Source organism: Aedes aegypti, chromosome 1 (genome assembly GCF_002204515.2).
Source record: "Aedes aegypti strain LVP_AGWG chromosome 1, AaegL5.0 Primary Assembly, whole genome shotgun sequence".
Lineage (NCBI taxonomy): Eukaryota > Metazoa > Arthropoda > Insecta > Diptera > Culicidae > Aedes > Aedes aegypti.
In genome coordinates this window covers 281,782,776-281,810,410 of record NC_035107.1, presented here as the reverse complement: position 1 = coordinate 281,810,410, position 27,635 = coordinate 281,782,776, and the positions used below count along the sequence as shown (strand labels likewise).

At 39.8% G+C, this 27,635-nt stretch overlaps 2 protein-coding genes across 2 annotated transcripts in view; one reads left to right on the top strand and one right to left on the bottom strand.

Moving 5' to 3' along the window:
• LOC5575465 (5-hydroxytryptamine receptor 1) overlaps positions 1–27,635 on the bottom strand; it is a 324,994-nt gene that overhangs the window by 74,085 nt on the left and 223,274 nt on the right. The gene's annotated exons all lie outside the window — the stretch shown is intronic.
• LOC5566400 (odorant receptor 4) lies at positions 10,862–13,274 on the top strand. Its single transcript, XM_001650742.2, has 6 exons — positions 10,862–11,070; positions 11,124–11,856; positions 11,919–12,015; positions 12,081–12,182; positions 12,777–12,947; positions 13,006–13,274. The coding sequence occupies exons 1-6, from the start codon at positions 11,007–11,009 to the stop codon at positions 13,057–13,059; spliced, it is 1,221 nt and encodes a 406-aa protein (XP_001650792.2). The 5' UTR covers positions 10,862–11,006; the 3' UTR covers positions 13,060–13,274.

Genomic DNA, 27,635 nt, shown 5'->3' with positions numbered 1-27,635 from the left:
TAATTGCACATTCCATCATTCCTTCTTCGAGAACTTTTATACCATGATTATACTATCATATGAAGCTGTTATCTGAACTAATTCAATTCAATTCAAATAAAAAATGTCATACCAGTTTGTTCCGTTTTAAATCTTGGTACAATATGAAATAGTCGTCGTTGTTCACATGATTTTCTGAGTTTGTCTCCCGGATATCCAAGTCTTTCATTTTAATCATTCAATACACATCACAATCGAAGCAAACAAGTTGCTTCAGCAGCATTTGTTACAAGTGCAAAACTTCGTTGCCATGGATACGTTTTGACACTTCAGAATTCTCATAAAACCAACGAACATTACTTCCGTTCGAACACAATTAATACTCATTTAACTTACCGCTAGACAAATAGGCATTACTAAAAACGAAATCGAATACATCCTTCCACTCCGATAATCACCACAACTTCTTTTTCTCAAAGGTAAAAATTTCTCTGTCGAAACTTCTCAAAAACAGCAACGACCACGCTGATATTTTCTTTTGCAATCACTCTACACGCTATTCTTATATTCAGCTGCATTCACTTCTCAGTAGGAATTTTGTTTGACCATTACCTAGTAGTTTTCTTACAACTTTATTTTCGAGAAAAAACCCAAAGTTAATCGGACGGTAATTTACAACTGAATCAGTGGGAACGCTGCAAAACTCGTCGCCAATGTAGTATTCTATGAAAAGAGGTCTTCACATACTGGGTGCACAAACAAGAATGACATTTATTCTCCCAATCTAAGACTAGCCTACTTTACATGATTTGACCAATATCAGCCTACTACAATGCAGTGTACAAAACGCTATGGATTAATTCTTCAAAGATTTTCCCCAGGCAGCATAAAATCGATATTCCACGATAGTTTTCAACTGCACGAGTAGAACCCGCTTTGAAGATCGGAGTGATCGAGGCTGTTTTCCAGAGCATTGGAAAAGTGCTGTCATAGAGCGATCGATTGAAAATTATCGTCAACGGAATTTGAAGAGAATCAGCGCACTCCTTGAGAAACAACGGAGGAACATTATCTGTCCCTGGTCCCTTTGTGATGTCGAGTTTTCGCAAGGCGGACGAAACATCTTGCTGTGTGACATCGAAACGTGCGACATTCAAATCGAATGCTGGACAATTGCTAACACTGTCAGGCGAGAACGTTGGTAAGTTTGTGCAGTACACGCTTTCGAAAAAAATCTGCAAACAAATTAGCAACGCCTTCGGGAGAGTTGGCGACGGTGTCATTGAATGTCATTTCGGCAGGGAATCTATTAGCACGCTTGCGATTCCGAATAAACGTCCAGAAACCGGAGGGATCCTGCTTTGCAGTCGTTTCCATGTTGGTAACGTATTTTCGGAACGAGGTTGTTTGACATTATTTGTAGAGATGGTCGGGTCTCGGGTTTTCAAACCCGAAACCCGACCCGAACCCGAACCCGACGGGTTCGGGTCGGGTTCGGGTTTGAAAATTTGAAATTTTTCGGGTTCGGGTTCGGGTCGGGTTTGAAGGCTACAAAATTATCGGGTACGGGTCGGGTTCGGGCTTAAAAAAAGTCGGGTTTAGTCGGGTTTGGGTCGGGTTTGGTGAGAATGGTGAACAGAGTAACAACCTAAAAGCTTTCCTATGCATCAGAAACGATGAATTTATCATCTTTCCAAACTCGGGTTTTTCTTAGAAAACTTTTTCGGGTTTCGGGTCGGGTTCGGGTTTGAACAGCTAAAATGTTTCGGGTTCGGGTCGGGTCCGGGTTTGCTTTCCAATTACAGTCTCGGGTTCGGGTCGGGTCCGGGTTTTAAGAAATAAAATAAGTCGGGTACGGGTCGGGTTCGGGTTTGAAAAAAGTGAAACCCGACCATCTCTAATTATTTGTAACGGGATTCGATGATACGAGGATTGTCTCGGTTCTGAACGGTCCGCGATCGAAAATAGCGTCTCAAGATTTGCGCACAACGTTGCGAAGGTGTTGCAACTCGGATGTCCACCAAGGCTGTTTGTAGAGATGTCGTCGGCGTCGTCTACGTGGAACATGCTTGTCCAGAATTTCGTACAAAGTTTCATAGAAAATACATACCGTTTGATCAGTGTTCATGCCGTGAAACAAAGAATTCCAATCAATGGAAGAGATAGCAGCTTCTAGCTCAGCAAAGTTGCATCGTCGAAAATCAAATTCATCAGCTTGATTTGGATAACCTGCCAACTGCTTACGAACATTGGCATAGCTAGGATTTTTTTGTGGAGGGGGCCTAGGGGGGGCCTAGCAAATACTTGTTTTACGGTCGCAATAATCACGATTTTCACAAATTTGGTAGTTTTTACAGATTTGTATCGATTTCATTCATTTATAATTTTGTCTTATTTCGTGGCATATCAGTGATATTTGTAAATTTCAATTATCGCTACGAAAAAGATTCATTCTTGTTGTAACCAGTCAGAAATCTTTAAAAAATTCTAGCAAAAAGCTCACAAGGATTGTCTTTTGTGTTTCTCCTTTAATTATTTCAGGAATTAAATCATGTGCTTTGAAGAGTTTCCTCTGAGAATTCCTACGGGAATTTATTCATGAATTATGTTCGCACTTTTCAGTGCATTTTCCAAGAACCCCTTTACTAGTTTTCATTGAGTTTGTTCTGGGATTCCCCAAGAGAATCATTCTCAGACTTTTTGATCTCATCAGAAAATTTCTCGAAGAATCTCTATCGAACTGTTTAAAAAATCGTTTGAAGAATTCCGCATTACAAATTATTTTAATACTTTCTCCTGGAAGGTCCTCTAGGTACACAAACATATTAATTGACTCTTCCAGGTGTTACTTTAAGGATTCCTAGCAATATTCCACAATAAATTCCTGAGCAATTTAAAAGAATTCAATTGGGAAATTTTATTCATTATTGCTCAGATAAGCTCTCCGCACTAAATCTGTATTTATTCACAGATAATTATTTTTTTGATTTATCAAAAATCAAGGTGCAACATCTCACATCTCTTCCGTGAAAATAATCAAAAATTCCCGAGTAATTTGTACAGAGATTTATAAGAGAATTATATTATTGTTTCTTGTAGATTCTTCTGAAAAATTACCAAAGATTCATCTTAGAATTTTCCAGAGCTTTTTTCATAAAACCGCACTAACGATTCTTTTGGGATTTTAATTGAACATTTTTTTCACCAGATTCACTAAACACTTGCAATTCATTCTTAATCTTCAAAAAAAAAATCACCAGAAGTTCCACCAAGTATTCTTTCAAGTTCTAGAAATACCTCATTTTTTTGCGAATATAAATCTAAGGAATCTTCCATAAAAATGACATACACCGTAAAATGGGGTGAAGTTGATCACTTTTGAGCGATGCTGTTCTACAATTCCTAGTAGGATGCATGTATTCTCATCCAAATATTTTTAAAACCTGTACTGGTTGGATGTTTATCGAATTATACAAACGAGATTTTAACGAATTGTTATCATATTAACGAAAACATTTTTTAGATATCAAAAAATGGAATTTTAGATTCCGGGGTGAGGTTGATCAATTACCGTGACACGTTTCCTAAAATAAAGAGATATGCTCTTTACTAAATTTGGGATCACTGATCTCGAATCAAGTCTCAAAAATCTTACAACTTGTTGATAAATCGGTCAATTTTATAATTGAATGTTGAGAAATCCAGAATACACCAAATAAAACGCCTAAAGGTATGCAATTTTCTTTGAAATTATCAACTCGCTCACAAAAAGAACATTTTTATCTCTGAAAATGATTTTTTATCCTCAATGCAAATATTGAACTGGGTCCACAGAACATATATGGAATGTACGAATCAGTTTATTTAAATGGTGTCTTTATATAGCGTCGGAAATAGTCGAATGTTTGGGGTAGAACCCTTCAACAGTTCATCGAACATTTCCTTAAAAATCTGTTTTTTCCATGGTATAACAATCTTGAACGACGATCCGAATTTAGAAACATCAAGAGCAGCTGTCAGGTAATACGATACGATATAACTTGTGCTAATTTAAAAAGGGATAATAGCTCTCCTGGCACTACATACATGTGGGTACGGGAATGATCAACTTCTCCCCACTGATCAACTACACCCCGAATTACGGTACAAATTTAAATACTCTCCATTTTTTGGGTCTAAAACTACTCCTGGAAAAACTTAGTATTTTTTAGGGATTGCTTTATAAATTCCTCTATGAATCACATCATATCAGATTTCTGAAGTAACGAAAAGTTTGAAATAACCTTGTTGATAAGTTATTGAATAATTGCAGCTTAAACATAATTCGGAAAATATCACTGAATTCCTGTCGTAAAATTTAAGAATTTCTGAAACATGTTAACAATGTACCTCACAGAAAAGCTTAAGTGGTTCTTGTAGGATTTACTACATAAAATCGAGTTCTTTTTCGACGTCTTTTATAATAAAAAATGATCCATGTTAAAACGTATGAAATTTTTACTGAAAGTATTTGTAACTAGAATCTTATATAATAATTAGTATGAACTCTGAAGATTTATGATACTATGGTGAACATATTGATGTAGAACCCATTTTTTCCTACCTCTAGAAACTACAAACAAACTTTTTTTAAGGTTTTATTATCGACTATTTTGTAGTACTGTAGAAATTAACGCGAAAATGTAAGATTCTAATTTAACCCTTTCTTTCCCACAGCTTTGTTCGACAATTTATATATCAAAATGGTGTTTCAAAAAATAGTGCTTGAACAAAAGTTTTTACAAATAAGCTATATTATTCAGAATCACAATAAATTTTTTTGATTGTTTTTCAATAGTTAGTTGATTGTTTTCCAATAGTTTGACCCTAAGGTCACTTATTTCGATGTTTGATAAGACAAATGAGCGAAATGATTTATTCCAATCATTATTGAGCTACTCGTACCAATTCGGTTTAGCTACCGTTCGTTGAAAATTGGTGGCACCTGTGCTACCATGGGAAAGAGAGGGTTAAATCTTAGTGGAAACTTCTGCATTACTTTAAAATTTTGTTGAGGAATTCCATACGCATAACAATTCTGTAATTTTTCACAATTTGTGTAATAAGATTTAGATTCTTTTAAACATTGCTTTTTGGAGTATGGAAAGATTTGTACAAGGTTCCTCAAAGCGGTTTGCGAAAGAAGAAGAAACATTAAAATGTTGAAGCAAGTCGAACAATAGGTGGGCAATGGTACAATGAAAGATAATTTATAATATCTTCTCTACAGGTAAATTACAGGATAGTAAAATATCCTCTAGCAAGGATGGAAATCTAGTGATCATGATAAAACAAATGATACATCGTGGTTGTTCTTTATCATGCGATCATAGCAACAACGATAAACCCTTAGTCGTCAAGCCATCATAACAAACTTCGCTCCGCGAAAAATGAATCTCTCGGCATGTGTGCTAACGATCAATTGTTCGCAAAACGAATTCATAAATTTTGGAAGATTTTCACGCTTTCACTCTGCAATATGACTTCTAGCATACCATTTTTGATCCTAACGTCAATCGTGCATGGAATGTGAGAAAGTTTATCCGTGAATTTTAAATTGATTCGCATTAATCGCAACTTGTTACAACATCCGACAAACCCTTTGTCCTACGACAAACAGTTTATCGGATGCTCGATATATCTATGATTAGCGCGCGTGGTGAGGTGTTGAAATCATGTTGCTGCAAGAGCGATTGCCCTTTTGGACCGTTCAAATACCGTGTTGTTTGTCGTTAGAGCTGATTTTTTCCATCCTTGTTCTCTAATGAATTGACAAATAAAACAAATTTCTCAAGGTCCATCAGAATCTTCTTTGTGCTTAAAAGCTATCATTCCTTGATTTCTGGTTTTCCAGAATTCTGCCAGAAAGCCTCTAGAAATTACGCTTTCGTATCGCACAAAAATTCAAACCAAGGACCAATTTCTAACGAAGTGTTTTAAGGAAAATCAATAAAAATTTCTTCATGAATATCTTAATAAATTTTCCCCTTCCCAGTTATTTTGCTACAGACTCCTCTACCGCTATGCTTATTTCGAAAGCAAAATTTTCCTGGGGGTTTCAACAAATTTCCTCTAAAGATTCGAGGGTAAGAGACATTTTGAAAACATTTTTTTTACAATTCTTGAATGATACGGGGATTTGAACCGAAATTTCTTAAAAAGAAAACATAGAAAACTTTTTGACGCAATTTGTGAAATATTTTAGAAATATTTCTTAAGGACATTTGATGAAATTTGCAGAAGAATTTGTAATAAATTTTTTAGGAAAACTATTTAAAGCAATTCAAAGAAGAATTTCTAATAGAACTTTCAGCGAAATACCTCTGAAATAGATTTATCAGAATTAATAATTTTTTGGAGGAATTGCGAGCGAAAACTGAATTTTTGAAAGATAAAGTAACATTTTTAAGGTAAATCCGGGAACATTTTCCAAAACCAATTTGATAATAAAAAGTTGACATAGGAGTGGTCCACCAGGATGAATTCGCTTTGAAAGTATGAACAAGTCCCACAATATTATTTGACTAATTTCAAAAAGATTTGCAAAAGTTCTGAAGCCCCCCTTCAATATTCCTTAAGGTATTTGATTAAACTAAAATTTTATTATGCATATCGAAAAGCTTTTTGAAAAATTGTGCTACAATTTTTTTGAATTTATTATTATTATTTTTTGAATATTAATCAAATAATTTTGGAAATAATAATCTTTCTTGAAAAAAATATTGTTCAAGCAATAAATTAATTCATGCAAAACTACTTAAAAAATTGAATCAAAACCAAAATGGTCGATTTTGTTACATTTTTTTTCACGCCATGTTCAATTTCTACCATTCATTTGAAGAAAACTTGGCCATGCCGAAATTCCTTGAAAGTTAAGCCTTATTTTCCGACAAGAATTCCCGCTATGTATTGTCTGAGAAATTCCTATAGTAACTTTGTCTATTTTTTCAATTATTTTTTTCGGACATTATACGAGTTGAAGTTAAATGAATTTCTTTAAGTGGATTCTCATAAAGGTAATCATCATCACCACACACCTCGAGCAGGGTATCCTCGAAAAAACATGAAAAATAAAAATGCAGTGCTGCTCTATGCTAAAGCAGAATTAATTGGATTGATCAGAAAAAAAACGAATTTTTGGGACCAAACTTCCACTTTTTTATACCACGATATTTTTGGTAATGGATATGTTGTGCTTACCGCATACAACATGAAGCTAGTTCTAACAGTAATCGATCGACAGCCGGACGGCTAAGCTTTCGGTTGTCGCGTGATTCACCAAAGTCAGAACCATCACGCTGATGCTGTATAAGATAAGCGAGGTTTTCTCGCTATAGCGTTCTACAACATAAAATAACGTAACTACTGAAGAAATTTTTGTAAATAACAAGAGTCATGTACCTAGATTGATTCAGAAGATTTTCCTGCTAGTTAATTTGTTTGTTTGTTTTTAAATTTTTTAATTTTATTATCATCAAAAATTCTGGGGGGGGCCTGGATGGTTCTGGAGGGGGCCAGGCCCCCCTGGCCCCCCTGTTCCTACGCCAATGCCTACGAATATCGCTCACGTCATTACGAAGGACAAACGGCCTGTGGTGGCGGTCCACCCTGAGGAGAGAAGACGGTGGCTCGATCAACTCAACTTCGTTTACTTCATTCACGAATGCAAGGTCCAGCGAGCGGTCATTTGAATTCAAAAGGCTATTGATCTGATGTAATCCGGAGGCAACCATTGTTTCAACTAAGGTGATCTCTTGTTCGGTGGAGGCGTTAGAAGGAAGCAAACTGCCGACGTCATCATCCATCTGCCAGACTAATTGATTGTCTCAGAGCTCGAAATACGTTCACAGAGTTGTTGAATGGCTGCAGAGTGCGAGGCGTAGAGCACCGGCAGCGAGTTGGGGCGGAGATAGATCCCACAAACGTAAATCGACGACTGCTGGAGCTTCACCAGTACAACAGTTTGCTCGAGGTTATTGCAGTTTTCTAACACTACTGATCTGCAGTTCAAAGCGGCTTTCACGGCAATCAGGACCCCACCGCCTCTCTGAAGGTTGCTAGTGGCAGAATTCCGATCACATCTGAATATATTGTAGTTTGCAACAAATTCCGCATTTGCAATGTCAGGACGCAGCCACGTTTCGGTAAGAACTATAATATCGTAGTCGGAGGACGATAAACTCAAAAAAAGTTCTTGCGTTTTGGTTCGGATGCCCCTGACGTTTTGGTAGTAAACCGGTCAGGTAGTTCCGGGTAGCGGCAGAAGATCTCGTGGAAAGGCGGTTTAATTCAGAGTGATGCAGGGCTGCGTTGAGGTTTGCTGACTGGATTGGAGTTGATTCGATGATGATGCTCCCGGGTCTATGCGCTGCGGGGGCTTCCAAAAATGTCTGGCGTTCGATTCTTGGTCAATAAATTCGCGGAACTAATCGAATGATCGTGGGGCTTGGCTCGTGCCAGCTTTTCCGCTCTGGAGGACGGCCGCGTAGGTCACATTTCCCTTAGCAACCATACGTCTTTTCGCCACGTATTCATCCCCGGAAGGTCCCCTCTTCCGCATCGCATATCGAATAATATCATCAGATATATTCGCATAGCCTGTGAAGGAAAACACTTTGGTCTGATACGACCTAGTGTCTTTTTTGCCTTCTACCTTGTCAAGTTGTTCCTTGACTTTCTCGTAGTCCTGCTTTGCAGCTAGGTCTGATTTTTTTTTAGTTCGGGGCCATCGGTCACCTCACATGTTGCACTGGAGCGGCCAGTGCCTGCCGTCGTCCCAGTATCTAGGCTTTTGCCCACACTGTTTTCACTAAAGTTGATGTTGGTCGCCTACTTCCTGGGCTGGAACCTTAGCCGGTTACTGATAGGTCCAAAAGCCTCTCCTTCACATTACGCTAGTTGTTTGTTTTGGTTGATTATCTCTTATGGGTCCCCCTAAGAGCCGCTATCCATCTCCGCTGGAATAGTCATCTTTATAATCCCATGGTTATCTAAGCAAGCAGGGAGGCCGTGGTAGGGTAGCCATACGGGAAACTATGTTCAGAACCGGATCGGTGCAGGATAGGTAATGGCATCTAAGCCTACTCCCGCCCAGTTGGAACAACCAGGGGACGGATTTGGAACGTACTCTAAGTCCTGCCACGGTTTTACGGGACAAGGAGCAGCCTGCGCCATTGACCAACTCGCCGTTTCGGGCCAGTGTCACCCGACCTTAATAAGGGAGTAGAATGTCGCCACTGTCAGCCTCAAAGCATATTATCCAGAACATATACCGTTATTTTTCCTTAAGCGTGCGCTGCCAGTATACATAATTGGGGCCGTACTGGCGTTGGTCCCAATGTGCTCGAAGCACACCTACTCGTAGTTCCATGCCTTGTCCGTTTGTATCGCGACCAATATGCCATAATCATGTTGGCACCCCTGTTAGTTTGGGCTAGGGTGCTAGGGTACTTTAAGCGGCATCGGTCGCTGTGACAGAGTTGCATTTGGATGTTTGTGGTTTTAATGAAGGTTCATCAAAGCTCACTGCGAACTTCACCACATCCTGAGCAACTCCCCAACTCGCAGAGGTCCTAGAGAGGGTCCTTTAAGCCCCTGGACTTTCGTCCCTGCTGCCCCAACAGAATACACTGTGTAAAACGCATAATGCGAAACCATAAGGGTGAAAATTTAAACTAAATTACAACATCCTTATAATCCCACCCTTGTTTAGCCTCAGGTTTGGGACTGAAGAAGGGCAGTCGATTATCTCGGAGAAACACAAGGTCACCTGCACCATTGCTCCGGGTAGCACGGAAAGGGCACAATACTGTAGAGGGCGCTCTGGTACTCCACAGGCTCCGTTGGCGGTTAGGGTTTTTTAGACCCCCCTAACCATTCATTGAATATCATTGATACAATTATCGAATAATATCGCGAATCCGGTTAGGCGTGATTATATCATGGATGGTATCACCAAACATTAATGACTCCCAGATCTGAACCTTATCTCACTAACCCAATATCCTTTCCATGACAATTGTGGAGATTCAAAAGTGATCTCGGTCTCTAGTAACATTGGTTGTCGAACTAACATTCCTTCCCTTCCCCGATGACCGTAAGGACGTAGCCGGCGCCGTTGTTGACTTGATGTGTGCATATTGAGAATGGTAGCACGGAATAGCCACTACGAATTCTGCGGTCATCTATGCTTATGCTTATTATATTTTTTATCTCTTATATCATTTGTAGCTATTAAGCTCGCGGAAATTACAACAACTGACCAAACATACATCATATTACACCCGATACAGTTTTTGCACGGGGGATGCGTACCGTGCAAAAAAAGTTTTCAGTTTAAAATTTCAAAAACTGCTCAAAAAAGTAATATCATTTCTTGACGTTTCATGCAAACTTTTTTTTGCACGGCCGTGTAAAAAAAAGCCGTGCAAAACAGAATCGGGTGTACGAACCTTCAAAAATTCGTCGAATACCAAGTTTAATTATGATACCTGTTTCAAGATAACATATGAAAGTGGAAAGTTACATATTCAAAAAGGAAGGTATCGAATGTTCCAAAGAAAGTTTCGCAGTACGAATAACATTGAAACAATCAGTTTTGCTGTAACTTTCCAGAACACCACATATCAATCATGTCCGTCTTGACATCCTCGCATCCCCCACACAAACGATAAACTGTTTTAAATTGCCCTTTTCCAACACGTTAACATCAAACAAAGTCAATTGGGCTCAGTAAACATCAAAGACAAACAAGCAATCGCTTGCATTGAAATTGCACCTGGCACGCATTCAACGGCAGCCAGTCATTTTGTAAGAGTTCTACATAATGGATTAATTCAAACACAGCTCGTTAGCCGCTGCGGTAAAACTAAATCAAACGGATTTGATTTCCGATGTATTATTCAGTCATCGAAAACACATTTATATATGAACTATGAGAAGGTTTGCCTTGTACCGGAGTTTCCTTCGTCAAGAAATCACCTTCGAAGATGACTCAATCCCTTGAGTTTGACCAAACCTTTGGCTTCATCGCCAAGGTCTTGCAAATGATCGGTAAGCTTCAAAATTCTGATCCTTTCTCTCGTTTAATTCATAAACCACTTCAGGTTATCCAAGCTGTTTAGCACCGTACCCAACGACCTTCGCCAGTCGACTCAAGTCCAGTGCCGGTTTCGTGGTATGCTTCCTCATGTTGACCTATTGCGTTTTCGGTCAGATCATCAACATCGGCCTGCTGATGATGGGTCACCGCCAGACGGATCAGGTCGTCGAAGAGGTCGCCATCCAGGTCAGCAGCACAGGCTTTTGCATCATCGGACTGGCGAAGATGTACAGTTTGTCGTACAACCGGGCCATTCTGAGCTGGCTCATTGCGGACTTCAGAGTCAAGTGGAATGCCGGGGAACTCACAGATAAGGACCGTTCCATACGGGACGGGACGTTACGTCCAACGGTGGCCATTACGACTGTAGCGGCATTAGGGAACATCATAATGGTGTCGGCGTTCAACTTTCAACCGGTGGTGGAGATGATCTACGGTCGGGTGGTTACCGGAGAATGGGTCAAGCTATTTCTGTACGTGATTTGGTTCCCTTTCAATTCGACTCACGGGGCGATCTACTATCTGGTGTACTTGTTTGAGGTTTATTCGGGAGTTATAGTGGCCGTTGGAAACGTGGGGTTCAACTGTATCTTCTGTTTGCTGACTTCACACTTGTCGATGCAGTTAAAGCTGTTGTGCAGTTGGATCGAGGATATGGTTGAAGTTGAGGACGAGAAGGGGGTGCAATCGAAGAAGAAGCTCTACAGGATTGTGCGGTATCATCAGGACTTGATCAGGTTGGTAGATTTCTCGAGATGTTGAATAAGAACTTGTTAGATAACTTTGATCCTTTCAACAGAGGAAGGAATGCGTTACAATCAATGTTCAGCACAACGCTGTTCCTGAACTTCTCCGCAAGTTCTGTTCTGATGTGCATGCAGCTTTACCTCATAACTGTGAGTATCGGTAAGATACCTTCAAGTCCACGTCAAAATTTCAAGCAAAAATTTGTTTCTTTCAGACCGCAGGCATTACTCTGATGGTCAAGTTTACTCTTTTCATGCTTTGTATTTTGATGGAGATTTTCATTCTCTGCTACTACGGTGAAGAGATTCTCGCTAATGTGAGTTGAATACCATTGCCAACTCTAAATCCCTTAAGAATAGCATATGAGAACGGTTGAATAACCTCTGCAACTCAAAGCTTCTCCTGTCTACTATTAGCGTATTTCGACTAACTATCACATATAATCTAACTCCTCTAAAAAGTAAAGGAGAATCAGCTCTTTTACCTCTATTACCTGCCGCACAAAACGAAAGTCGAAAGATACACGTTGTTGGCATATTTTTTTCGATATTTTTCAATCAAATTTTGTTTCAAGACGCAAATATCCTTTGAATTTAAAGGATATCCTAGAATTTAATGAATTGGAAACTGATTTCGAAGATATTCTGGAAACAAAATGAGTGTTTCAAAATGATCAGTTTCCGAACATTAGCTTTCCAATGTTGAACCAGCTCAAGTTTTCATCAAATATCTTTATAACGATGGAAATGATTGCCTTTAAGTCCATCTTAATTAATGGTGAAAGTTTTAAAGAAATTGTTTATATGCGCTTGAGATGGATTAAAGAAGCTTTTGTACACAAAGGTCATTCCGTCGTTTTGAAATGTATGTCTTGAACTCTCGCAAATTACTCAGCTTTATTTTTCTGTAGAGTTCATCGATTGCCGCTGGAGCGTTCAACTCGAATTGGTACCAGTCGAAGGTGAGCCAACAGAATCCTCGTTTTGGCAAAAATTTGATTCCGATTATCCAGCAAGGGCAGAGGCCCATGGTTCTGACGGCGTGGAAGTTTTGGCCCATAACCATTCGGACGTTCAGCGCCGTAAGTTGATGATCTTATCAAATCTAATTTATAACAAAGCTCTGAGCATTGTTTTCAGATATTGCAAACATCATGGTCCTATTTTACCTTGCTGAAAACTGTAATGCATTAGGGAATCAATAGTGAAACTTCTCTTTGGAAAAAAAAACTAATGATTGGAAATCGAAGATTACAGCGATGTATAGGAGTGGTCGAATATTATAAAATGTGTCGCTTATAATTTTCAAAATGATGATGACTTACCGATTTGCTTTGGTATTTTATAGAAGTTCGTAAGAATTATGATAGAAAATTAACGCCTCGCGTTATTCGATCATATCTGTAATTGTTACATATGAAAAAAATTAAGAGATTAGACCACAATGCGAAACAGTTTTTCAGCTTTTATCATAAAATATTTCAAAACAGTTGTAAAAATTCAATTGAATAAAAATACACAAATTTAATACAAATGCGACCCTTTTCTCAAATACGGAACAATCATGGAATAATGATAAGACTCACTGTTTTTCGGAGGTACTTGCTTAAAGATGTTTAAATGTTCCCAACAATTTTCTTTGGATTTTCCATACTGGGATCGATCGGACACTTGTCTATCTAACGGCATTTTGGACCAAATTTCTAGCCTGAGAATTTCGATAATGTCCTATAATGTTTTTCAAGTACTTACCTTACTAGTCATGCTAAAGCCGAGTGGCCTCTGCTGTACGTAGGAGACGTCTCCATTCGACTCGGTCCATGGCTGCCCGTCACCAGCCACGCATTCTGCGAAGGGTCCGCAGATCGTCCTCAACTTAATCGACCCATCTTGCTCGCTGCGCACCACGTCGTCTTGTGCCGGTCGGATTGTTTTCGAGAACCTTTTTCACCGGGTTGGTATCCGACATTCTGGTGACATGCCCGACCCACCGCAGCCTCCCAATTTTTGCGAGGTGGACAATGGTTGGTTCTCCCAGCAGCTGGTGCAATTTATGGTTCATCCGCCTTCTCCACGTTCCGTCTTCCATCTGCACTCCGCCGTAGATGGTCCGCAACACCTTCCGTTCGAAAACACCAAGGGCGCGTTGATCCTCTGCACGTAGGGTCCATGTTTCGTACCCATAGAGGAGTACCGGTCAAATCAGCGTCTTGTAGATGGTTAACTTCGTGCGAACTTTGCTCGATCGGAGCGTTCTGCGGAGTCCAAAGTAGGCACGATTTCCAGCAACGATGCGTCTCTGGATTTCTCTGCTGGTGTCGTTGGCGGCGGTCACCAGTGAGCCCAAGTACACGAATTCTTCGACAACCTCGATTTCATCACCGTCAATATGAACTTGAGGTGGGGGGCGTGCCATATCTTCTCTTGAGCCCCTCGCTATGATGTAATTCGTCTTCGACACATTCATAATGTTCAGTCCGATTCACCTAGCTTCAGCCCTTAGTCGGATGTACGTATCCACCATCGTCTCAAAGTTGCGTGCAACAATATCAATGTAGTCGGCGAAACCAAGTAACAACAATTTTCACGTCACGCGACGAGCATCCGTCATGTATCTTCTCCAACTGTGCGTTAAACGTTGCATGCTTGTCGTCGAGTCTCCCTTTGTGTGGACAGTGTACGTTGATAATGCTGTAGTTGAAAAAACGCCCTTTTGTCCTCATCTTGCATTGGCATCCTTGCGTTGATCGGCTGCCACCCGATAACGCGTAGCCGTATCTTGCCCAACACTATTAAGCCAGTTCCTAGCTCATTTGAGGTGCTTTGATAGAAGGTAGCCGCTCGATGCCCACTTTTCCACACTTTCTGTCCAGTCCAATTAAGGGGCGACCCACTTATTACGTAAAACAATTTTGGTGGTTTTCAGACACCCCTCCGTCCATGATAAGATGGTTTGTTTGAACATTGAAAATAATAATAAATCTTCGAGCTGTTTAGCAGAATACCTATAAGTAGATGAAAAAGTCGAATTTAGTACTAAACCATTTAATTCCACACCTCAACTGTAAGGCCGTCTTCAGTGTCGTGTACTAGACTCGACTTGAAGAAAACCATCGTATACTCACATTATATAGTAAACCTAGGTATAAACGTAATTCCCTACCCATTTTTTTATAATCTCTGACGGCTTCCTATTTCCGCTAAGTGTTCCTAGTAAATTAAATGGTATACTACTAAATTCATTGAAAATAATTTGTATGACGCTTAAGCAATCTCAAACCACCCCTCACCCCATAATCCCTTACATAATTAATGGACCACCTTTAAGTTCCTGCAGCGCTACGATATCGAAGTTACGGGGATGTAGTTCGTCATAAATTAACCTGTCGCAACCTGCAAAACAAAGTGACTTGCAATTAACACTAGAACGATCGCGCTGATGATGCAACTACCTTGGATTTAGCTGTGTGCGATTCAGCACTCCTTGTTCAGTCGCTGGATACCATAACAGACGCTGTTTCAGCCGCACCTCCCGATGAACAGACACTCGAGACGTACCTTCTCAATCTGCAATCTGCCCAGACTGCAATACCAGCTAAGTTCGTAACCATTAGTTGGTGGTCTTTCCCCCTAGACCGGCGGAACTAGGGGGTAGAAACTTGTGAGGGCCAGAACAGTGTTGGAGATTCCTAGTTGTCTACTCAACGTTGTGCAGCAGACTTTTCAAGTGCAAGTTCCGAAAAATAAATGAGAAAGGACCGCTGCATAAGTTTTTGTAGAATGAACAAATTAAATTTCCGATGAATTTCGCACCAGCAAACGCGTAGACAGTTTTGTAGTGGAATCCGTGTAGAATTTCAATGAAAATCATATGGGAGTTCCGGAAAGAGTTCCTTAAGGAGTTTTCAACAATCCTACATAAATTGATGGTATTTTCTATTAACTTGAAGGATATTAATGTGAAATGTGAATATAAGAAATTCATTGCAGGAATCGCTCGGCGATGAAATGTGTAATTTAGGTTTCGTTTCTGAAGGAATCCCTACGGTAATTATTGAAGTGAATCGAAGATGACTTCTTTGACGCAAATCCTACCGTAATTGTTGAGAGATTTCTAGGAAGAATTGCTAAAAAAATCAACATCGATTCTGAAAAAAACATAGGTTTCAGAGAAACTCAAAGTAGATTGAGTACCTTGTACCTTTTAATTCCACCCCTAAATGCTTATCTTTTAAAGATACGCGAATTTCGACTACCACTTGCAGTCTTCTTCAGTGTCAGTTACTCGTATCCAATGAAGAAATCGTCGCATCTCTCTACCTTAAATACTAACACCAGATAAATGAATTGGAATTCCTTAACCAGCCACTTTGCAAGTTTGTGTATAGGAAACCTTTCTGCTGATACAATTTCTCTCATTTCATTGCCAGGTTTGTGATTTTTTCCCATCCATGCCCAAACCTTCTGAAAGCCGTTCACACATTCAAAAGAAAAATAAATGCTTAAACGAACATATTAAAAACAATTCTAAAACACAGTGGTATGTTTGTTGCCAACTAAAACATGAACAAAACTTGAAAACAAATCAAAATAAAATGACGTTAAACACACCACGCTGAAAACACTCAAAAGTGGGTAAAATTTACACGGGTCTAAAATACACTCCACATAAAAACTGCACAAAATGACATAATTGTTACCACTGGTTACAACTGAAAGTTCTTTTAAAAATTTTCTGTGAACTTCTTTAAATATTTTTCCAAAAAAATATTACAAATTCTTCCGCGAGGTTCATAAGAAGTCCTTAAGAAATATTTCCAACATACTCCACAAAATGCGTCAAAAATTCTTACATGTTTTTTTCTTAGAAATTTTGCTTCAAATCTCCGGATTATTCAAGGATTTGAAATGTCTCTTGGCTTCGAATCTTCAGAGGAAATTAGTTGACCATCCCCCGGAAAACTTTTGCTTCCAAAATTAGCATAGCGGTAAAGGAATCTGAAGAGAAATGAAGCAAAAAACGAAAATGGGAAGAGGAAAAGGTTTATTAAACTAATCATAAAGAAATTCGTATTGATCTTCCATAAAACTCTTCTTTAGAAATAATTTTACCAATTATTGGCTGAATAAATATGCCTGGTTTGAATTTTTGTGCGATACGAGCGCGGAATTTCTAGAGAGTTGTGTTTGATCCTTCGATCTTGACGCTCGCTCCTGCGTGGGCCGGCGATGAGGGCAGGATCAAACATGTCGCGCATCGGTCGAGTGAAAGTGAAAAAGTGGCGTGATCGATAAGTTCTTTTTGATCTTCCGACGTTGACGCTTGCTCCTGGGCAAAGCGTCAAGAAAGTCCGAGCAGTCGTCAGTTGTTTTCCTTCTCGGGTCGCGCGCCCATTTTCTCTGTGTGTTTTTATATAGCCGAGCGAACGAGTGAAGCTGAAAGTGGATTGTTGCTGCTCAAGGATGACGGATCGATTGGTGAGCTCGTTTCATGCTACTATTTCTAATCTATAAAATATGTATGATTGCACCTTTGATCGTTACAACGGTGAGACGTAAATATGATTTTTCAACAAACTATGAAAGGTTCGTCACTGTGAGTGTCGACATAAACTCTAATTCATAAATTATTTACGTCCATTTTTTTTTCTCAAAACACCTTTTTCCTTTTACTTTTATTTTTGTAATTAAAAAATAAAAACTTTGAATGGTTCGACACTACGAATGTAGACTTGCGAAAGGTTCACTTTATTCAACAAACTTTGAAAGGTTCGTCACCTCAAGTGTCGGCATAATTTTTCTCTACATAGATATTGTTCATACCAAATGAAAATATTATATTTACATATAAGCATATTTATAGCTCACAAATAATTATTTATCATGGTCTAATCGCTTATCAAAGTGAATCCTGTGACCCAACGATCCTCCCCATTAACAAACATCCCTCCCAGTAACCTTTGTGGAGATGCAGAGGCAAACACGGTCTCCAAATAGCAAATGTTACACACTAACATTCCTTCCCCCAATCCCACCTGACTGCAAGGACGTGGCCGGCGCCGTTATTGACCATGTATAAATAGAGCCACTGAATTATGCACACTGAAGAAGATTATGGCCAATCCCAGCCGATCTTCTATTTGATTCTTTGTGCATTTTCACTGACCTCGGTCAATCACGGAATAGCAACCATTGATATGTGTAGTCAGTCTAAGCTAAGCTATGCTAAGCTAAGCTGATACGAGCGCGGAATTTCTAGAGACTTTCTGGCATAACTCTAAAGAACCAAAAGTCATTTCTGAAGAAGATTCTGAACCTTCTTGAGAGACTTGTTTTATTTTACAATTCATTAGAGCGGCTTTCCTGTAACACCGCGGAACACGTTTTTGTCTCAAGGACCAAAATACCGCAATTTACTTATGGAATTTTGTGTATTTTTTCGTAGCTAGGAAATCAAAATGATTTATTTTTGGATTTAACCCTGACTTATAAAAAATTGGGGTGGGTAATGTCTTTTACATTACCGCGGGGTTGACGTAGAACTACGATGATTAATAATTTGATTTGTCATGTGTATGAATTTGTAAGTGTACTAGTTTTGTGTTGTTATTGATCGGATGAAGTTTTCAGAAGTTAACTCTTTTTGGACTCATTTTGGTAGTCCTGAAAAGAACCATTTGTCGTTCTGTGGTTCCGAAAACCAGTGTTTGGTGTTCCAGGAATAATGCCAGATGATTGAATTTGTTTGTTTGGTCGTTGCTTCCTTGTGTTGCTTGGTTGGGTGATCGGTTTCTGGCTCCAGCTGTAGTTCGCCAAACTCCTCCAGTAGATTAGATGTTTGATAGCTCGGGTGCTTCGATCGTTAGAATCGATAGAATCGGTCCAGTGCTTTGGTTTATAGCAATATCCATTGCATGAGCATTTAGGCTCTGTACATTGATACTCATCAATATGCAGGCTTGGCCGCTATGATCCAGTATTTCACGCAGTTCGTCTCGAAGCGTCACTAATCGATGATTGCCTAAGCGCTGCAGCTCATTCCTCAAGTCAACCCTCTTGGGAGAACTGCTGCCTTTGGCATGATGGAACTTAAAAATATTGGAAGAGTTTGTCAAAAATAGTCCTTGCAGTGAAGTAACCCGCGACAAACAAACATATACCAATTGCTGATCCTGGCTTTTGTTATAGTCGTACACGACCTCGGGGAAAGTTCCACCTTGCGACTTATGAACAGTAAAAGCACAGGCACTAACCATCGGGAACTGAATGCGTTTGCAGTTGATTATGCCGCACAGTTTGAAAGTAAAATAAAAATTCTCTATACAGGAGTGAAATTGGAATTTCAAAACCAAGAGCCTTACGTTGGCATGAAATATTTTGAACTCTATAACTGTTTGCTGGTTTAACGAAATTCCTTGAATGGCACCGCAATTGAAAGACAAGACATCAAAGGGTCATGTCGTCTACTTACTGAATCCCACATACCTGTCCAAATAGTTTAATAACTGTTTTAAAATAGAACGTTCATTTCAAGCAATTTTATAAATGGGGGTGCTAGAGAAAATTTGACGTCATTTGCTTTCCATTCTCCGCTTGGATCGCATCTCAGCAGGCGACAGATCGGCTTGCTCTGACCGGGCGTGCTTCTCAGGCACAGACATCGATAGCGAAGGACCTCCCCGTTTGTCTTGCTTCGCTCAAATCAAACTGTCAAGCGAGCGAGAGAATATGCCGTCCGATGCTAAAGCCATCACCTCACCGCTGCCGCCACCTAGAAGAAAAAGAAGAAGAAGAGCAAGCAGTCCACACGAAAATTTGCGGTCGAACTGTGAACACGGTCGGGCAAGTCATTCTCGCTTTGTGCTTCACCGCTTGTTTGCGTTCACCCAGCCATCGTCATCGCCGCCATCATCAGATTTCGACTTAAGCCCGGTGATCCACTACCTGTTACTGTTGTGCGCCATCCACGCCACGAAACTTTCGGTTCGTCGTATAAGCAAATATGCTCAAATTTATACATTTGAGTTGAGGATTCCCCGTTTGACCATGGCAATCAACTGATAACATCCCGCAGTGTTATTTATCTGTAAGAGCATCAAAGCTAACAAAGCCATCGGCCCTTTTCAGGGCCATCAAATTAGTGGAAAAGAGTTAAAAGAGAAATATTTCCGACTTTATATATGACTTCTTATATTCCTAAATCAATTTCACAGCTACATACAAAATTTCATTTGTCATGAATAATTTATGACTCAACCATTTGAGATTGTACTCGCGGACGCTGCTGCAGTGCCGTCGGGGTGAGTGCTCAACATTCCACAACGATTGTAAAATAGAGTGCCATTTCCAACAGCGTCTTTGATGTTCCATATTTTATGGGAACACTTTGATTAGCAAAATTATCACATGTAACAAAATTGCGTTATATTAAGAATGCTTTTGAAAAGACATTCTCATTGAACAATTGTAATAATTTTGGCACCCATGGATCAGAAATTTACCGTCATAATAAAGAAAACGATTGATTATCAATAGCTCGTATTGAATATTTAGTTAATATCAACCCTTCCAGCAATTCATGTTCGACCAATTTCTCACGCAGTAGCATTCTCCGCAATTTTCAAGTAATTCCAAGCCCAACACATTATTGGCACATACCCATTTCCCAGATTGGTCGATCAGAAAGCGAAGAGCACAAAAGGGAGGAGCATCATCTGCTATTCTGAGGTTATAAAACATGCTTCCTTCTTCGGATCCAGTTTCATTCCAATTCCGCTTTCGAGCTGGTAAGAGCTCCTCCGAACTTGCTCAGCGAGAAGTACCTCGATGCTAGAAATCTGCTGAGCTTCAAGCTGCCAATCCAGCATCTGGTTTGTGAAATCGCTCAAGATTTCTAGGTTGACCGATCCGCGCTTCTAGATTTCGACTCGTGGTCACAGCATCCAAGCTCAATCGGCCCTTTTCAGGGCCAACATACGTTCATAAAAGGGTTTATTGGATGATATTTACTGATTTATCTAGAATGATCTAAATATCGCGGTATACTACAATTTGGTTCACATAATTTACCCCACATAATTACATGAATTTGAGAATTTACCGCTGCAGCGCCGTCGGACCGTAATAACATCATACTACTCAGCATTGTATGGTATTTCTAACAGCATCGTTGATTTATTATATAATTGGGGAACACTTCCTAAATTCTCGAGTATGGATATTGGAAAATGTATTAAAATTGCGACAGATTTTAAATACTGTTCAACAAATTGTTTCCTGACCCATTGTAATGAGCAACTATTGATCTGAAATTTTTCTACATGTTAGTCTATTGCAAATGTCATAGTATATAAATCAGAACACATTGAACATTGATCAGAAATATTAAAAGTAAGAGGTTGTTTCCAAGATACGACCGCCAAGTTAACGTTGGAAAACGTTAGCCTCTTCTATTTCCTGGCTTGGGACCGTCACGAACTTATGAAAGTTTTCTACTGCTAAAAATCCAATTAATTTTCACACTATTTGTTGCATGTCAATTCTGATTTATTATAGACATTTGTGTTAATACAAAATAATCACTTTACATGTATTCAGAAGCTTAGTCCGTTATATTGAAGAATTGATTTTTAAGTGTAAACTTAATCATTGCTAGTTTGGATCAATTAATTCAAAATATTTGAATCATTCCTTAACAATAGAAAATATATTGTATTCCGACAGCACTGCAGCAGCGTCTTCGGAAACATTCTCAAATTGTCGTTTTGTCAATTATTCATAACTAATCAGAGATGAATTATAGCAAGAATGTGGTAAACACATTAGCAAATATAACACAAATAACTCTTTAGTACACATTTGTTAGCCCTGAAAAGGGCCGATTGAACTGTGAGAATCGAGTAACTATTATTTAGTTCACCGACAGTTCTGTTGCTGTGAGAATTGCCAATACTGTTTCGCTTCATGGTAGAAATATTTTCAAAACTCTTTCAAAATTGAATTGTCGTCCTGAAAAGGACGGTTGGGTTTGGATATCGTCGATCGCCATTCCATGCTCAGGTTTGATGGATTCAGTGCTAGTTTTGAATTCTGGTTTCGGTGATGGAGGTGATTTAACCTCAAAATCTGTACAGCGTACGGCCCTGCCACTTCAGAGCGTAGCCGACAGAATTCTGGATGATTTCAGCACACCGCGGGTTTTCTCGTAGATGAGACCGAAGGTACGCTTGACGTCACCACGGCGAGCCAGACGGTGGTGGTTTGGTGATGATGCAATTGATGTTGTCACGCAAACCTTGCGATGACGCTTGGCGCTTCCTTTTCCGAGTCCGGTCTATCTTCGGCAAGGACTGTAACAAAACTGATGCTTGGCCGCCGGCTCGGCTCCTTTTATGCGGTACGCAATGGATGAATTCTTCTTGCTCGCTCGCTGTTCACTGTTCGTCTCGCTCGCTCGCAAGAGAAGGTCATAAAAGGGACCGGCAGCCGCGCACATTCAATCATTCATTTGTTTCAATCCGCCCAGAGAACACTACGACGATGGCTCTACCAAGCAGACTGCCCGTAAGTCCACTAGTGGAAGCGGCCCCACGAAAGTCGCTCGCTAGAGCGTCTCAGCCACCGGAGGAGTCAAGAAGCCGTATCGCTATCAGCCAGGAACGGTCTCTCTGCGTGAGATCCGTCGCTACCAGAATTCGACGGAGCTGCTGATCCACAAATTGTTTTTCCAGCGCCTGGTCCGTGAAATCGCTCAGGACTTCAAGACCGATCTGCGATTACAGAGCTTGGCCGTCATGGCCCTGCAGGAAGCGAGCTAGGCCTATCTTTGAGGCTACCAACATGTGCGCGATCCACGCCAAGCGTGTGACCGCTCGTCGTATCCGTGACGAACGAGTTTAAATTGAATTGGGACACAAGCAAAACGGCCCTTTTCAGAGCCACAACAATGCATTCCACGTAAAAGAGTTACGGCTAGAGATATTTCACCTATTATTATTAATTAATTTATTTATTTAATTGCCAATTGAAATTTCGGATGATTAGTTTTCCAGTGAAATGGCAAACAAAGTTTTACTTAGGTTCCCGTCGGGCGGCGGTAGCATTTTTGCAGTCTTCTCTGTGCGATTATTTGGTTTCAATCGACAATTTCTTACCAAATCAAATCATCAACGAAGCTGTTGCTGATAAGTTTAAGCTTTCAAATCGACAAGTTTATACTGATCGCTTTGTCATGCATGTGGTTAGCGACGACGACGACAACGGCATTATTCAATCATCGCTAAATGCGAGGCAAACCGGGATCCTCATTCTAGTGCCGTCCCCAATTTATCTCTCATGCACACAATGTCGAAGATTGCCCTGCAAGAGCGCGATGGGAAATTGATTTCTTGGCCCTGTGATTCTCGAAAAGCACTAATGTTGACGCTAATGAAAGATTGCATGCAAATGACTGACCGAAATATGAATCCATCACATCCATTCACCAGTAATGTCGCTCTTCACGGTGTAAAATTCTCATAACTCTCTTTCAAAATGAAATTGTCGTCCTGAAAAGGACGGTTGGTGGTAGTCACAATCGATCGAACTGGGTTTTCATTCCATTCTTAGACAGAAACACACCAAAAGATTACCGAAGACGATTTAATTAAAATGCGGTCGTGCGCGTGCGCGTGAAGTGGAATTTGATTGGCTTCGACTGAACACGAGATAATGGAGAGAAGTAAGAAGAAGACCGAAAGGGGCGTTTCCCTTTGAATGACGAAAGTGGCTAAGATATCGCGCAATGATGTCTGTGTCAGGAATACACAAGAAAAATGTGCTTTTCTATGAAAAATAAGACATGCTTCGATATTTCTCAATTTTTCAATAGTTTAGTCATGAGAATCAATAGTTTTCATTATTGGAGTAGATTCGTAGAAAGATTTACAATCGATTGGTGCAAGAATCTTGAAAATCTATCCGGGCGTTAGAAAGTTATTAACAGTCGAAATCTAACCACTTTACGTGACGCGAGCGATTTTTCGTTTTTCGAAATTGTACCCCAGTATGTTGCCGTAAGACGTTATCCAACGTCAAAAAATTGGCACGAAACCAAAACATGCGTGATTTGAATTAATTGTAAGCTATTAAAGTAATGTTGATATTTTTACTGTCCATACGAACGCGCATGTGAATTTTCCAAGGTATGTAAATCCCTAACCAAGACATCAACTTCATGTATCTTATCCAAGATTGGTCAATCAGAAGAAGGCGAAGAATACGAAAGGGAGGAGCATCTTCTACAATTCAAATTATGTAAAACATACTATCTTCGACAGATTCGGTTCATTTAAGGGACGAATGACCTTCGGATTAAAATCCCTCTGTAACAACAACTGGATTCGGTTCATTTCATTTACACTTTCGAGCTAGTAAGAACTTCTCGTGATAAACACAGTATAGCTAGTAATATTTCTTAATGTGCTTACCACATGCTTGCTATAATCTCTTAATTCATCTCGTAGCATCATGCAATATTTGATTTATCACGAATAATCGACAATACGGCAATTTGAGGATGGTCCGAGAACGCTGCTGCAGTGCCGTCGGGATGCAATATCAGCATGATGCTCATCTTATACGTCCCTTGCCAAGACATCAATTTCCTATAGCCTATTTCTCAGATTAACGCAATAGACAACATGTAGAAAAATCAATTCAGATCAATAGTTGCTCATTACAATTGATCAAGAAACAGTTTATTGAATAGTATTTAAAATTTGTCGCAATTTTAATACATTTTCCAATTTCCGTACTCGAGATTTTTGGAAGCGGGGGCCATGACTGGTCCTGGCTGGAAATATTCGTGGAGAGAACCTCGACCCTTTGCTGCAGGAATTTCATTAACAACTCTTTGGTAAAGCAGAAATTTTCCGAGGAAAAGTCTGCTAAAAGTGAACTTTTTCAAAACAACTCTTATTGATTGGAATATTTATCAACAACTCTTTGTTAAGTAAAATCATCCTAAATAACTCTTTGCTCCATCGCCAAACCAAACCATTTCAATGAATTCATAAGTACAAGAATATGAATGGTAAGGAGAGGCAGATGGTGTATATTTCGCTGGCGTTACTTTCCAACAGGTCGCCGGTTGGCGCTGACTACTAATCTGTCCACTGAATGATTTTCAGTTGTTGCTTTCGTTCGTTGCTCTCTGGTTCCGTTCGTTACTCGCACACTGCTGTGGCTTTCACGCGCTCTTCTTTGCTGCTCCGCTGCTTGATCCGTTCGTTATGCCGTTCGATTTGTGAATGAGCTGGGAGCAGAACAACCAGTGGTTTTATTTGCTCGAGCTTCTTTCACCGATGGCGAGTGGTGGAGTTCTCGCTTAGTTGTTTCGTCACTCCGTTCGCTACTCGCACGCGATTGGTTATTGCTTTCGCGCTATTTTCGTTGATGATTCTTCGCTGAGAAAAAAAAAAACTGCAACTCTTTTGATTTTTCATGCAAAATAACCAACTTTGATAAACCATATCTCAGTTATTTATGAATCGATTTGAATGAAATTTTCACAGAATATCAGAAATAACTTAAATTTTAACATATATTTTTGAGTGATTTTTCCAATCACACGTTGAAAAGCAGTAACGGTTTGACTAAAGTGAATTTTTTGACGATTTTTTATGATTGACATAACTAAACAGCAAAGTTGTAAATTTTGACGAGATGAATAAGTTTGCTGAAGACAGTTTTTGTGTAAGGCTATCAGAATTTAGGATAAAAAGTTTTGAATTTTTCGTCGAAAATTACAGTTTAGTCAAACCGTTATTACTTAAAAACTTATAATTGGAAAAATTATTCAAAAATATATGTTAAAACTCAAGTTACATCTGATATTCTGTGAATGTTTCATTCGACAATATTTCCATAAATAACAGAGATCTAACTTACCAAAGTTGGTCATTTTGTATGGAAAATCGAAAAAGTTGCAAATGGTTGCAAATTGGTTAGAGTCCGCGGCTACAAAGCAAAGCCATGCTGAAGATGTCTGGATTCGATTCCCGGTCGGTCCAGGATCGTTTCGTAATGGAAATTTTCTTGAATTCCCTGGGCATAGAGTATAATCGCACCTGCCACACGATATACGATTCCAAAAATGGAAACTTTGGCAAAGAAAGCTCTCAGTTAATACTGTGGAAGTATCATAAGAACACTAAGCTGAGAAGCAGGCTCTGTCCCAGTGAGGACGTTAATGCCAAGAAGAAAGAGAAGAAGAAGAAGAAGAAGAAGAAGAAGATGTGAATAAGTTCTCAGTTTATTCGAAAAACCAGCTAAATATTTCATGGGTGCACAACAGCAACAGGGTAGCGGATCACAGGGATTTAGTTGAAATCTGGAAACGTAGCTCAATAGTGAGCAAGTTCGGAGGAGCTCTTACCAGCTCGAAAGCGGAAATGGAATGAAACTGAATCCAACGAAGGCAGCATGTTTTATAACCTTGGAATATCAGATGTTTTTCCTCCCTTTTGTGCTCTTCGCTTTCTGATCGACCAGTCTGGGAAATGGGTATGTGCCAATAATGTGTTGGGCTTGGAATTACTTGAAAATTGTGGAGAATACTAATACGTGAGAAATTGGTCGAACATGAATTGTTGGAATGATTGGCATTCCCTAAATATTCAATACGAGCTATTGATAATCAATAGTTTTCTTTATTATGATGGTAAATTTCTGATTCATGGGTGCCAAAATTATTACAATTGTTCAATGAGAATGTCTTTTCAAAAGCATTCTAAACATGTCGCAATTTTGTTACATGGGATAATTTTCCTAATCAAAGTGTTCCCATAAAATATGGAACATGAAAGGCGCTGTTGGAAAAGCCACTCTATTTTATAATCGTTGAGCACTCACCCCGACGGCACTGCAGCAGCGTCCGCGAGTACAATCTCAAATGGTTGAGTCATAAATTATTCATGACAAATGAAATTTTGTATGAAGCCGTGAGAAATTGATTTAGGAATATTAGAAGTTATAAATAAAGTCGGAAATATTTCTCTTTTAACTCTTTTCCACAAATTTGATGGCTCTGAAAAGAACCGATGGCTTTGTAAGCTTCGATGTTGTTACGGATAAATAGCACTGCTCGGACCAGCAAAACTCAGGGGGCTTCTGGTATTTTCCCCAAACGGGATTGCTTCTTGACCACCAATGATGATTTCATCACGAGTCGAAATTTTGAAGCGCGGGTCAACAGCTCCTCGGCCGATGCAATTTGCGGCGGCGATGACGATGGCTGGGTGAACGCAAACAAGCGGTGAACCATAAAGCGAGAATGACTCGCCCGACCGTGTTCACAGTTCGACCGCAAATTTACCTGTGGACTGCTTCCTCTTCTTCTTCTAGGCGACGGCAGCGGTGATGGCTTTAGCTTCGGACGGCATCTTCTCTCGCTCGCTCGACAGTTTGATTTGAGCGAAGCAAGACAAACGGGGAGGTCCTTCGCTATCGATGTCTGTGCCTGAGAAGCACGCCCGGTCAGAGCAAGCCGATCTGTCGCCTGCTGAGATGCGAGCCAATCGGAGAGTGAAAAGCAAATGACGTCAAATTTTCTCTAGCCACCCCTATTTATAGATTTGCTTGAAATCAACGTTCTATTTTAAAACAGTTATTAAACTATTTGGACAGGTATGTGGGATTCAGTAAGTAAACGACATGAAGCTTTGATGTCTTATCTCTCGATTGAGGTGCTAATCAAGAAATTTCGTTAAGCCAGCGAAAAGTTATAAACG

Excerpts from the sequence above, each read along its gene's own strand:
- LOC5566400 (XM_001650742.2), top strand. The coding sequence starts at position 11,007 with ATGACTCAATCCCTTGAGTTTGACCAAACCTTTGGCTTCATCGCCAAG. Across the intron at positions 11,071-11,123 it reads CAAGGTCTTGCAAATGATCG|GTTATCCAAGCTGTTTAGCA; the intron begins GTAAGCTTCAAA and ends AAACCACTTCAG. Across the intron at positions 12,948-13,005 it reads CCATTCGGACGTTCAGCGCC|ATATTGCAAACATCATGGTC; the intron begins GTAAGTTGATGA and ends CATTGTTTTCAG.